Source organism: Brienomyrus brachyistius, chromosome 1 (assembly GCF_023856365.1).
Source record: "Brienomyrus brachyistius isolate T26 chromosome 1, BBRACH_0.4, whole genome shotgun sequence".
In the NCBI taxonomy this organism is placed as follows: domain Eukaryota; kingdom Metazoa; phylum Chordata; class Actinopteri; order Osteoglossiformes; family Mormyridae; genus Brienomyrus; species Brienomyrus brachyistius.
In genome coordinates, this window is record NC_064533.1 from 3053898 (window position 1) to 3067323 (window position 13426).

Below are 13426 nucleotides of genomic sequence, written 5' to 3' on the forward strand. Positions count from 1 at the left end.
ATGAAGGATGGCAGCGGTGTCGCGGGGACAGCGTGGCGGGCCCCAGCCGATTGACGCCCCCCCAGGAGTTATCTGTGAACGGGACCATCCATCTGTCCCACTGGAGCTATAAAGGGCTGATTTACGAAGCCAGTGGAGATGAGAGGAGCCCAGAGGTGTGTCACGGTCAGAGTGGTGGGGGGGGGGCAATAGCGTCAGACCAGGCTGTAATGTATGGCCACCCACCTACACCCGAGCCCCCCCACACACACATTTTATCACACTGGGTCCGAGGAGCGGAACCGCACATGGAGACAAGATGGACGGGAGACCTCAGAAAAACTCAGCGGAACAATCTGGAAGGGAAAGGACCGTAACTCACAGACTGACTGCCAACGATCCAGAGAAGCCAAAGCTGCCCCCCACCCCCCACCTCCTCCTGTCATACTAGGGGGGGCTGGGGTGCGGGGGCTTTAACGTCTTTAACGATAACTGCTAGAAGCTGCATCTCTCTGTTGCTGATAAAAGACTCATTCCATCTGCCTGTTCCCTCGACCCCTTCTGACCCCCCCAGGTGAGAAAAGTCACCTTGTACTTTGGTAGCCTATTCGCCAAAGCTCCCTTCTGCTTTTCTGAATGCAATTCATCTTTTGAGGACAGTTTATACAGTAATGATAGCTACTTCTAAAATCCGGACTGAGGAGGAGCTGCATGACATAAGGTAGGTTCCAATCCTGTACTTAGTAACATGCCCCACATGTAAAGCGGCCTGTGATTGGCTCTGTGCTATGCCCAAGCTGATTGGCAGAAGGTGGCCGCTGACACATGTAAAACCCGGCACCAGCCCCCGCTCTCATGGTACAGCTTCTGTGACCATGCATGGTGGTGGCCCCGCCCCCTTCCTAAACCCCATGTTTCTGCAGTTATGTGGCATCAGGACTATCGCCATCAGATTATACCTCACATGTACGTACACACACACACACACACACACACACACACACACACAGCAGCCACGGAGCTGGTGCAGTGTGTGCACACTCATACCCCTAATCCCCCGCCCCACCGCCGACTTCCCTGGCTGTTTTACCCGCAGCACAGCATCACCTCATTTGTAATTTAAATTCCTTGACAGCATTTCGCCACAAAAATAAGTGACATATTATTTGCCGTCCAGGAATGAGTCCGCCGATAAGACCCCCGCCCCAGCACACGTACATTTTTTATGGTGTTTGATCTTCCCTGCTGCTACTGCCACTCAGCCGATTTACGGCCTTCACATTTCTCATTAACGCCGACGCCCCTCTCCGCTCTCATCACCGCCGCCAAGGATTTACAGCTCCGCTGCCCTCCGCTTTGCTCTCTCCCTCGCGCTGCCGCTTCCAATCGCTCTCCCCCCACTCTAAAATTCGCACCCTGCTCTCCTTCCCATCCTGGGCCTCTAAGAGGAGACAAAAGCTGTGTGCCCGCATCACAACCCAGAGCATGGCTACCACGCGATTCTGCCCCAGCCACAGCCCCGGAGCTGAAGAGGCCCCCCCAACTCTGAATACCTCTTGGCTCTTTTTGCCCCTCCCTTTACAAGGCATTCTAGGCTTCAAGCTTCCTATCAGTGGGGGTGGAGTTCTGTCCCATTCCTTTCCTGGTGGATGACTGTAGCATTAGGCTCCACCTCATTCTCCAACCTAAGGTATCCGTGCCCCTACTGTACCCCTGTGTAGGGCTCCTGTAAAGTGCTGGGCCCCCTGAATCTGCCGGGGTATCTGTGCCCCTACTGTGCCCCTGGGTGGGGCCCCTGTAAAGTGCTGGGCCCCCTCGATCTGCCAGGGTATCCGTGCCCCTACTGCACCCCTGGGTGGGGCCCCTGTAAAGTGCTGGGCCCCCTCGATCTGCCAGGGTATCCGTGCACCTACTGCGCCCCTGGGTCGGGCCCCTGTAAAGTGCTGGGCCCCCTGAATCTGCCCGGGTATCCGTGCCCTTACTAATGAGCATAGGACTGTGCTTCGAAATGGCACCCTCTCATGGCACGCAGCCATCATATGAAGTATGTGCACTCCAGGCAAAGTCAACGGTGCGTCTTGGGTGAATCAGTCACTAAGGTTACAAAAACAGTTTGGAAACAGACAGGATTTTCCTCAGGGGGATATTTGCTTTCTGTTCATCTGTTTAGTATCAGGGATAATACAAGCAAATAACTGTGTAAAATTTATCTTTAGCCAAAAGAGATAAATATCCAAATCACAGCATTTTTATGGGCAATGGCTGCCTTGGTGATATTAAACACATGTATCCAAAGCACACAGTGCGGGATGAAGGCATGGAGATGACCGGCTGGGTCCCAGCCCCATTGGCAATCCACAGACGACAAGCGTCTCACCTCCCTGCTCGCATAGCTGCTGGGCCAGAGCGTCCTTGAAGAGGATCTGTCCTCGATACGTAGCAGTGACCCTAGGAAAGACCGGGAGGAACAGAGGGAAAGAGGGAGCAGGGGAGAGGGAGACAGAGAGCGAGAGAAAGAGAGATCAACATCAACCTACAGCGAGAACCTTACAAGCCCTCCACCAAAAATGGAGACTAATGCAGCAGATGTCACTTAATTTGCTGTGAGAGAAATAAAAATTCAGCATGAGATGCGTGTGCTTTACTGCTGTATCGGGACAAAGAAATGGTGAGAGAAGAGAGGAGAGGAGAGGAGGTACAAGATTTCACCACAGGAAGAGAGGAGACTGCAGAGAACGAGGGAAAGGATCTCAGCATAGAAGAGCAGAGAAGTTCAGTTGCATCGAAAAAGCTGGAAAATATTGCCCTGCAAACTCAGTCAAGACGATGATTTCAAAATGATTAATAAGTTTTATTCTGGCCCAGGAGGCTTGTAACCTGAAGGAACTACCGAATATTTACAGAGATGAGAATCCCGACCAAGATGGAAATGTGTGTGACACACTCACACTCGCACGCACACGCACGCATACACCCACACACACACACACATTAATATGTGTTCGTGTTTGCTGGTATTTCTATACAAAGCCAGTTTGGCAACATCTGACATCACATTGAGACAAACATTAAAACTGAAATCGCTTAGAAAATAAAAATAAAAGTGCAACAACTTTTTGCTTGTTACAAATTTCCATCTGTGTTTGAGTCGGGGTGCGTGTCCTGTTTTGGCTGCATCCCGTCCTGCTGTAACAGCTGCAGGGACCTGGGGGAAAGGCCCCCCTCCCCCCCAACCCCCTCGGCAGACGCGACGTCACCCAGGCCCTCGAGTAGTGGTCTGCAAACACGGCTCTGGCCATCCAAAGTGGCCAGGGCTGGGGGGGTCTGGAAGACTTCAGGAGTTCAGACAGAGGGTCTTACAGCAAAGGGGTAGCAGACTAGCAGGAGCAGGCCATGCTTCAGAAGGCAGCCTTTACCGTCATACACATGTGCACAAACATTTGGGTACCGTGCCTCACACAGCTACAGGGAGGTCTGGGAAATGTAGTAAAGACAAGTTTAAAAAAATATAAAACTAGAAAAAGCATTACTTATGACTCAAACCTCATTGTGTGTGGGACAGATTCACTGGAGAGTAAAAACACCCATAAACCAAACACACACACACACACACACACACACACACACACACACACACACAGACACACAGACACACACATAAACACACACACACACACACACACACACACACACACAGACACACAGACACACACATAAACACACACACACACACACACACACAGACACACACAATTACTGGGTCTCACTTTAAGATGACTCAAAAACAAAGATAATAGATGTTTGGACATTGTGATTCCCTGGGCAGCTCCTTCCGGATTTGTTTTATGGAATTTAACAGTCATCTGGGAAAATTTTCAGGGAAATGTTCAGAAAACAGGCACGCAAACACAAGGCAGAACCCACAGTCATCAAGATTCCATATATGCTGCCAAACACACATCCCTACTTTATCCATCCATTCATCTATCTTCTGTAACTGTTTGTCCTATTTGGGGTTGTAGTGGGGTTTGGAACCGACCCAGTAGGCAATGGGGCAGAAGGTGGGGAACCACCCAGGATGGGGCAACAACCCATCGCAGGACACACTCAACACCATTCATTCAGACACCACTCACACCTACAGGCAACCTTGTAACTCCAATTAGCCTCAGCATGTTTTTGGACTGAGGAGGGAAACCGGAGTACCCGGAGGAAACCCCACGACGACATGGGGAGAACATGCAAACTCCACACACGTGGAACCACGACGGAGACGCGAACGCTGGTCCCGGAGGTATGAGGCAACAGTGTTGCACCACTGTGCCCAGTTTAGAAACAATACAACAAACCAGTCCTGAAGATTAGTATTCCTGCCCCTGTCCCACCTGCAATAGAGCACTGGAGTGGCTGGACTGGACCCAGTTCCAAAAACACAAATCCTGTGGCTGGTATAAACTGGAAGAGAACATGAGGTTATGCAATAATCCGTTATGATGGGTCGAAAAACTGGTTTCTCAGCAACCTGACGGATTTAGTTACACCACCTAGGGTGTACCATGAACCCAACTAAATACTGCATGGACTTCTTCCAGGAGAAAATATTTACTTATTTCAGCTGGTCAATGACCACGACAGTGAACCTTTATAAATATTACCATGGAAACAGCAAACGAGGGCGTTTACAAGCCAGTGAGGAGGTCAGTAGCTGTCGGAGCACGGTCACCTACGTCTCGCAAAGGCATCTTTCTGCTGAGGGCTGAACACAGCAGGTGAAATGGTGGACCCCGCCAACTCTGCGGACAGGGTCAACGTTCAAGTTTGCCAAGGGAACTGAAAGCCGGCTTGCAATGCCTGCTAAGCCGTAACCCCTGGGCCGTGGATGGATGATGTTTCTATGAATGGAGGGGTGGAGGAATGCCACTGGGAAGCCGCAATGAGGCTGCTGTGGCTGCAGTTCTCTCCTAGATGCACGGTTATAGGATAATAATCAACACAAATACAATCATTCCGAGACAGAATACACTCAATGTGCATCAACACATCCCATTAGCTGTATAAATGTTCAAGCTTACAAGGTGGGGGAGGTGGCACCGGCATGTTCCGTAGAATATTTAGTTCAGGCTCTGGTCCCCTCCCCAGCCAGTCTCTATTCTAGCCCCCCCAAAACCTGTGGCAGGTAAACGAGGCCTTGTGGACAAGATGAATGGCATCAATCACGAATAACGAAGCTGAATCAGACAGACTATTTACGCGTATGCGTAATGTGGGGAGCACAGAGAAGGCTCTGTGACCCCCCCCAGTCAGGGACACAGGGTAATGTGCCCCCAGTATTAATCTAGGGGTTGTGGGAGGGTGGGGGAAGGGGGTTTGCTCTCTGTCTCTGTCTCGCAAATACATTAATCTCATCGAGCAGTTTTACAACAAATACAGGCACCTGTGCCGTCCCCCATAACTCCCCCCCCCCAACTCACAAGCATCTGGGACAGAACACTAAAATGAGACACCAGCACCCGAGCAAAGCGCAAACGGGCCAGTGAGCAGTGGGAACACGAGCCCCACTTGGACTCGCGCAGTGGAGTGGCCCCCACCACCCCCCTGTCGCCAAGGTCTCATAATGTTCATCTAGGGGCCTTATCGATTTTAATGGGGTGTCACTGGCAGGTACCCTTATGGTGATAAACAGCGACGCGCCGCCCTAAATCCACCCCCGCCCGACGTGAAGCTAAACGTGAGCTGAGCTGCAGGCTCCCTGCTTTTGGGGATTTAAATGACGGAGCAGCATGGCGGAGGCGGAATGGGACTCCATAACTACAGGCGGACCGTAAAATATTCACAGTGCATCACGGATGAATATTACAAGCAGCCATCTGCTGTTCAGAGTCCCTCATTAAAGCGGCAACGAGTCGGGCTCGTTATGCTTGGAGGACAGCCGCCTATAGTGCTTCACCCGGCCAGGTGGGGGCGCAGTACTGCCCCACAAACAATCTGTCAATGGCTTCTGGATGCCCAAATGCATGATGGGTAATGTATCTGACACATCAGTTGAGTTTCTGGGGGCTTGGGGGAATGTTCTGCATGTTCTACATGTTCTGCATGTTCCACTTCGGGTTCCACGCCGGCACAGAGACTCTCAGGTGCGCCGTAGAGTGTAAAGATCCCAGCTCTTTCACAATTTTTTTTTCTTACCAAACCCAGATTGCCGCAGGACGAACGCCCAGATCCTCAGTGGCAGGGTGCTAATTACAGGACGTGTGGAATAATCACCTTCTGTGTCCAGGCGACACCCACATCGCGAGTGACAACGGTGCTCCATCCCTCCTTTCTGTCCCCGAGGTTCTTATTTTAAAAACGCGTCATTTAAATTAGTTTTACGTGGCAGAATGTGGAGCGTGGCATGAATATTTTCAAGCTCGGGTTTGTGTGACGGCATCGCTCCCGAAATACAGGTGAAATTAAAAATGGTAGTAAGATGCATGATCTGAGCCCCTCCCTGTTTGGAATGTGGGACGGTTTCATTACTGGATGGGTGTCAGAAAGCAAAAAGAAATATACCCATACAGCTCCACTTGTTGTCAACAGACATCAGCATAAAAGCTGCATCCAGGCACCGTGCAGATTTAATTAAAGCACCCGGTGTGCAAAGCCCCTCCACAGCCCAACCCTCCCACCCGCAGGTTTTATGAGTATCAAGGCATTTAAACATTCATCTCGCCACATAAATAATGAAGGCGGCCATCATTAATCTGTAAGTACCTCCTGTGCAGCGATTACAAGGGATGGGGGGGGGGGGGGGGGGGGGGGGCACATGAAAGGCAAAAAAAACCTGGTAATTACATCCATATTTCAGAAGTGATTAAAGACTAATCTGGATTTGGTATTTATGAATAAAACATGCATGTAATGAAGAGGGGGGCTCATGTAGGAACAAGGTGCTTAAATATTTACTAAATGGGGGCCAGCCTGCTGTCTTTGCCCTCTCTGCACGGATCTAGCAGATAGCAAGCATGCCAGAAGATACCAGAACATACCAGAGACACAGTCAGAATGTTTGCAGCAGTTAAAACCATTAACCCACTCTATTCGAGAATCCACACCTTAACAGGTCGGGGGTGTGAGTCAGTGAAATGTGTATGGGCGGGGCCAATATGAAGACAAACCCACACCCTTCTGTGCTCACGCATGTCAGACATAGAAGATTAGTGTGCAGCCACTATTTGGTCCCCACAATGTAATATATATTTAATTCTCTCTCTCTCTTTCTCTTTCACACACACACACACACACACACACACACACACACACACGAGTGACATTCTAACCATCTTCACCAAGCCACATCCCAGCCATCTCTACTGAGTCACATCCCATAAATCTCCACTGAGCCACATCTCAGCCATCTTCACTGAGCATCATCCCAGTCATCTCCACTGAGCCTCATCCCAGCCATCTTCACTGAGCATCATCCCAGTCATCTCCACTGAGCCACACCCAAGCCATATTCACTGACCATGTCCCAGGCATCTTCACTCAGCCTCATCTCAGCCATCTCCACTGAGCCGCATCCCAGCCATCTCCAGAGCCACATCCAGCCATCTACACTGAGCCACATCCCAGTCATCTCCACTGAGCCTCATCCCAGTCATCTCCACTGAGCCTCATCCCAGCCATCTTCACTGAGCCTCATCCCAGTCATCTCCACTGAGCCTCATCCCAGCCATCTCCACTGAGCCTCATCCCAGCCATCTCCACTGAGCATCATCCCAGCCATCTCCACTGAGCCACATCCAGCCAACTCCACTGAGCCTCATCCCAGTCATCTCCACTGAGCCTCATCCCAGCCATCTTCACTGAGCCTCATCCCAGCCATCTCCACTGAGCCACATCCCAGTCATCTTCACTGAGCCGCATCCCAGCCATATCCGCTGAGCATCATCCCAGTCATCTCCACTGAGCCACATCCCAGTCATCTTCACTGAGCCGCATCCCAGCCATCTCCGCTGAGCCTCATTCCAGCCATCTCCGCTGAGCCACATCCCAGCCATCTCCACTGAGCCGCATCCCTGTCATCTCCACTGAGCCGCATCCCAGCCATCTCCACTGAGCCTCATCCCAGCCATCTCCGCTGAGCCACAATCAGTCATCTCCGCTGAGGCTCATCCCAGTCATCTCCACTGAGCCGCATCCCAGCCATCTCCGCTGAGCTTCATCCCAGCCATCTCCGCTGAGCCACATCCAGCCATCTCCGCTGAGCCACAATCAGTCATCTCCGCTGAGCATCATCCCAGCCATCTCCGCTGAGCCACATCCAGCCATCTCCGCTGAGCCACAATCAGTCATCTCCGCTGAGCCTCATCCCAGTCATCTCCACTGAGCATCATCCCAGCCATCTCCACTGAGCCTCATCCCAGTCATCTCCACTGAGCCTCATCTAGTCATCTCCACTTAGCCAAATCCCAGCCATCTCCACTGAGCCACATCCCAGTCATCTCCACTGAGCCGCATCCCAGCCATCTCCACTGAGCCTCATCCCAGCCATCTCCGCTGAGCCACAATCAGTCATCTCCGCTGAGCCTCATCCCAGTCATCTCCACTGAGCCTCATCCCAGCCATCTCCGCTGAGCCACATCCAGCCATCTCCGCTGAGCCACAATCAGTCACCTCCGCTGATCATCATCCCAGACATCTCCGCTGAGCCACATCCAGCCATCTCCGCTGAGCCACAATCAGTCATCTCCGCTGAGCCTCATCCCAGTCATCTCCACTGAGCATCATCCCAGCCATCTCCACTGAGCCTCATCCCAGTCATCTCCACTGAGCCTCATCTAGTCATCTCCACTTAGCCAAATCCCAGCCATCTCCACTGAGCCTCATCCCAGCCATCTCCACTGAGCCACATCCCAGTCATCTTCACTGAGCCGCATCCCAGCCATATCCGCTGAGCATCATCCCAGTCATCTCCACTGAGCCACATCCCAGTCATCTTCACTGAGCCGCATCCCAGCCATCTCCGCTGAGCCGCATCCCAGCCATATCCGCTGAGCATCATCCCAGTCATCTCCACTGAGCCACATCCCAGTCATCTTCACTGAGCCGCATCCCAGCCATCTCCGCTGAGCCTCATCCCAGCCATCTCCGCTGAGCCGCATCCCAGCCATATCCGCTGAGCATCATCCCAGTCATCTCCGCTGAGCCACATCCCAGTCATCTTCACTGAGCCGCATCCCAGCCATATCCGCTGAGCATCATCCCAGTCATCTCCACTGAGCCACATCCCAGTCATCTTCACTGAGCCGCATCCCAGCCATCTCTGCTGAGCCTCATCCCAGCCATCTCCGCTGAGCCACATCCAGCCATCTCCGCTGAGCCACAATCAGTCATCTCCGCTGAGCCTCATCCCAGCCATCTCCGCTGAGCCACATCCAGCCATCTCCGCTGAGCCACAATCAGTCATCTCCGCTGAGCCTCATCCCAGTCATCTCCACTGAGCATCATCCCAGTCATCTCCACTGAGCATCATCCCAGTCATCTCCACTGAGCCACATCCCAGCCATCTTCACTGAGCCGCATCCCAATCATCTCCACTGAATCACATCCAAGCCATATTCACTGAGCATCATCCCAGCCATATTCACTGAACATCATCCCAGTCATCTCCACTGAGCCACATCCCAGCCATCTCCACTGAGCCACATCCCAGCCATCTTCACTGAGCCACATCCCAGCCATCTTCACTGAGCCGCATCCCAATCATCTCCACTGAATCACATCCAAGCCATATTCACTGAGCATCATCCCAGCCATCGCCACTGAGCATCATCCCAGCCAACTCCACTGAGCCGCATCCAGCCATCTCCACTGAGCCTCATCCCAGTCATCTCCACTGAGCCTCATCCCAGTCATCTCCACTGAGCATCATCCCAGCCATCTTCACTGAGCATCATCCCAGTCATCTCCACTGAGCCTCATCCCAGCCATCTTCACTGAGCATCATCCCAGTCATCTCCACTGAGCCTCATCCCAGCCATCTCCACTGAGCCAAATCCCAATCATCTCCACTGAGCCTCATCCCAGTCATCTCCACTGAGCCTCATCCCAGCCATCTCCACTGAGCCGCATCCCAGTCATCTCCACTGAGCCTCATCCCAGCCATCTTCACTGAGCATCATCCCAGCCATCTTCACTGAGCCTCATCCCAGTCATCTCCACTGAGCCTCATCCCAGCCATCTCCACTGAGCATCATCCCAACCATCTCCACTGAGCCTCATCCCAGCCATCTCCACTGAGCCTCATCCCAGCCATCTTCACTGAGCATCATCCCAGTCATCTCCACTGAGCCTCATCCCAGCCATCTTCACTGAGCATCATCCCAGCCATCTCCACTGAGCATCATCCCAGTCATCTCCACTGAGCATCATCCCAGTCATCTCCACTGAGCCTCATCCCAGCCATCTTCACTGAGCATCATCCCAACCATCTTCACTCAGCCTAATCTCAGCTATCTCCACTGAGCATCATCCCAGCCATCTCCACTGAGCATCATCCCAACCATCTCCACTGAGCCTCATCCCAGCCATCTCCACTGAGCCTCATCCCAGCCATCTTCACTGAGCATCATCCCAGTCATCTCCACTGAGCCTCATCCCAGCCATCTCCACTGAGCCTCATCCCAGTCATCTCCACTGAGCCTCATCCCAGCCATCTTCACTGAGCATCATCCCAGCCATCTCCACTGAGCATCATCCCAGTCATCTCCACTGAGCATCATCCCAGTCATCTCCACTGAGCCTCATCCCAGCCATCTTCACTGAGCATCATCCCAACCATCTTCACTCAGCCTAATCTCAGCTATCTCCACTGAGCATCATCCCAGCCATCTCCACTGAGCATCATCCCAGCCATCTCCACTGAGCATCATCCCAGTCATCTCCACTGAGCCACATCCAGTCATCTCCACTGTGCCTCATCCCAGCCATCTCCACTGAGCATCATCCCAGTCATCTCCACTGAGCCTCATCCCAGCCATCTTCACTGAGCATCATCCCAACCATCTTCACTCAGCCTAATCTCAGCTATCTCCACTGAGCTGAATCCCAGCCATCTCCACTGAGCATCATCCCAGCCATCTCCACTGAGCATCATCCCAGTCATCTCCACTGAGCCACATCCAGTCATCTCCACTGTGCCTCATCCCAGCCATCTTCACTGAGCCGCATCCCAGTCATCTCCACTGAATCACATCCAAGCCATATTCACTGACCATGTCCCAACCATCTTCACTCAGCCTAATCTCAGTTATCTCCACTGAGCTGCATCCCAGCCATCTCCACTGAGCATCATCCCAGCCATCTCCACTGAGCCACATCCAGCCATCTTCACTGAGCCTCATCCCAGCCATCTTCACTGAGGCTCATCCCAGCCATCTTCACTGAGCCTCATCCCAGTCATCTCCATTGAGCATCATCCCAGCCATCTTCACTGAGCATCATCCCAGCCATCTTCACTGAGCATCATCCCAGCCATCTTCACTGAGCATCATCCCAGCCATATCCACTGAGCATCATCTCAGTCATCTCCACTGAGCCAAATCCAATCATCTCCACTGAGCCTCATCCCAGCCATCTTCACTGAGCCGCATCCCAGCCATCTCCACTAAGCATCATCCAAGCCATTTCTACTGAGCCACATCCCAGCAATCTCCACTAAGCAGTATCCCAGCAATCCCCACAGAGCGAGATCCCAACCATCTCCACTGAGGCAACATACCAGCCATCTCCACTGAGCCATATCACAGCCATCACTCCTGGGCCACATCCCAGCAATCTCCACTGAGCCACATCCCAGCAATCTCCACAAAGCAGTATCCCAGGCATCTCCACTGAGACACATCCCAGACATCTCTTTCACTTTAGATCCTAATTAAAAATCCATTAACTACTCATAGCTTACTCAGCCCAAATAAAATCATGATTAATACATTGAACTGCATGAGGGACCACTTCCAATCGCCGTGTACCCCCTCCCCGTAAAATAACACTTTGTAATTGCTTGATTAATGTCCTCCGCCAAGAAGCAGCTGCCATGACAGGAGTCTAATCAGGGCAGCTTCCAAAAATGTTTATCCTGTGTGATTTTCCTAACATTTTCTCCCTGGGAGCTGCGAGCAGACAGGACTGATCGGGAGCAGTTTTCCTGACTGGAGGAAGGGGCTCTTCTTTTGGATATGGGGCACCGGTGTCAGCTCGTAACCTACCGGAATCTTTGCATGACACACAGAGATGTATTGAGCCCTCCCCCACAGGACCTGGACACCATTAGCCAATGATGGGTCCATTAGCGCCAGCTCAGCAAAGGCCACAGCCAGAACCTGGCAGAAAACTCATTCGCTTTGATGATAATTAACAGCTTAATCAATAAGGTTGTGATTTGAGGCAGCAGCAAGGCTGATCTGTTACACAAGTCCTTTTTTTAACCCCGATGTGCTGTTAGTCAAATTTAATCCATTTCAGTGCTGCGGTTACTCTGTATGTACTCCTTGATGCTTCACGCAGGAGAAACTCCAATGACAGCTGCCAGTCCGGAACACATGATAACATGGGTGTCTAAAAATGGCAAGACGAGGGCTATCTGTCAGCCCGGAGCAGCACCCGCTGACAGAGCCCCTACTAGATAGGGTGGGGGCACCATGATGACCGCTGGGTGACCGACGGTCCAATGAGCCACCCCCCTGAAAGGTCCACTAATTACTGAAGAACACGGTGCAACTGCAGCCTTCAGATGCAAATGTTCCTCCTAGGAGCCTTATGCAATAACAGAGACTCTTTTTAAATGCTATTGGTCACAACCACCACCCCTCCCCTCCCAAATACCCCTCCTGTTGTTTACGCCTTTGGTGTCTGTGTGCCCTACAGGGACAGCTGGGGCACGGTTACTGTCAGAACCGTCACAATGCATTACGGACACTTAGGCCCACTGTAGCCCCAACTGCAGTAGCTTCTAGATAATTAAGAGGCGTCATCAAGAATAACAAATCAGCTTCAGGTAGCTGAAATGCAGACACCCTTCAGCATTTCAGGACATTGTTCGTTGAGATTCAATTTGAAACATTTTGAAAAGCTACTACCAGAAGATGCTGGTTTATAGCCTCAGGGATCCGCAAGACGGTGACCTTAAAGAACTGAAGAGACAGCCGTGGTTAAAAACAATCTTTGCACAGAGAGATAAGGTGTCCTTCAGCCTGGTCATGCCCTAAAAATTGCCTTTGTGATGTGTGTGTGTGTGTGGGGGGGGTGGCCCTGAAATCCATAAGTGTGTCAAGCTATTGATGCCTACCATAAAACTGTTCCACAAAAATTTAAATTGCTATCAGAGGGGAGTCTGCAAGCCCATGGACAAATGATCAAATCAAAGTATGCCTTAAACTGGAAGAAACGTGTGTATATCTCTGTA

At 51.7% G+C, this 13426-nt stretch overlaps 1 protein-coding gene across 2 annotated transcripts in view; it reads right to left on the minus strand.

Annotated features, from left to right (window-relative positions):
* The window catches only part of reln (reelin), a 97853-nt gene that overhangs the window by 43564 nt on the left and 40863 nt on the right, over positions 1 to 13426 (minus strand). For both annotated transcript variants that reach the window (XM_049019581.1, XM_049019573.1), the window contains exon 4: positions 2357 to 2427. In XM_049019581.1, the coding sequence (XP_048875538.1) occupies positions 2357 to 2427 (71 nt within the window). The remainder of the gene's footprint in view (positions 1 to 2356; positions 2428 to 13426) is intronic.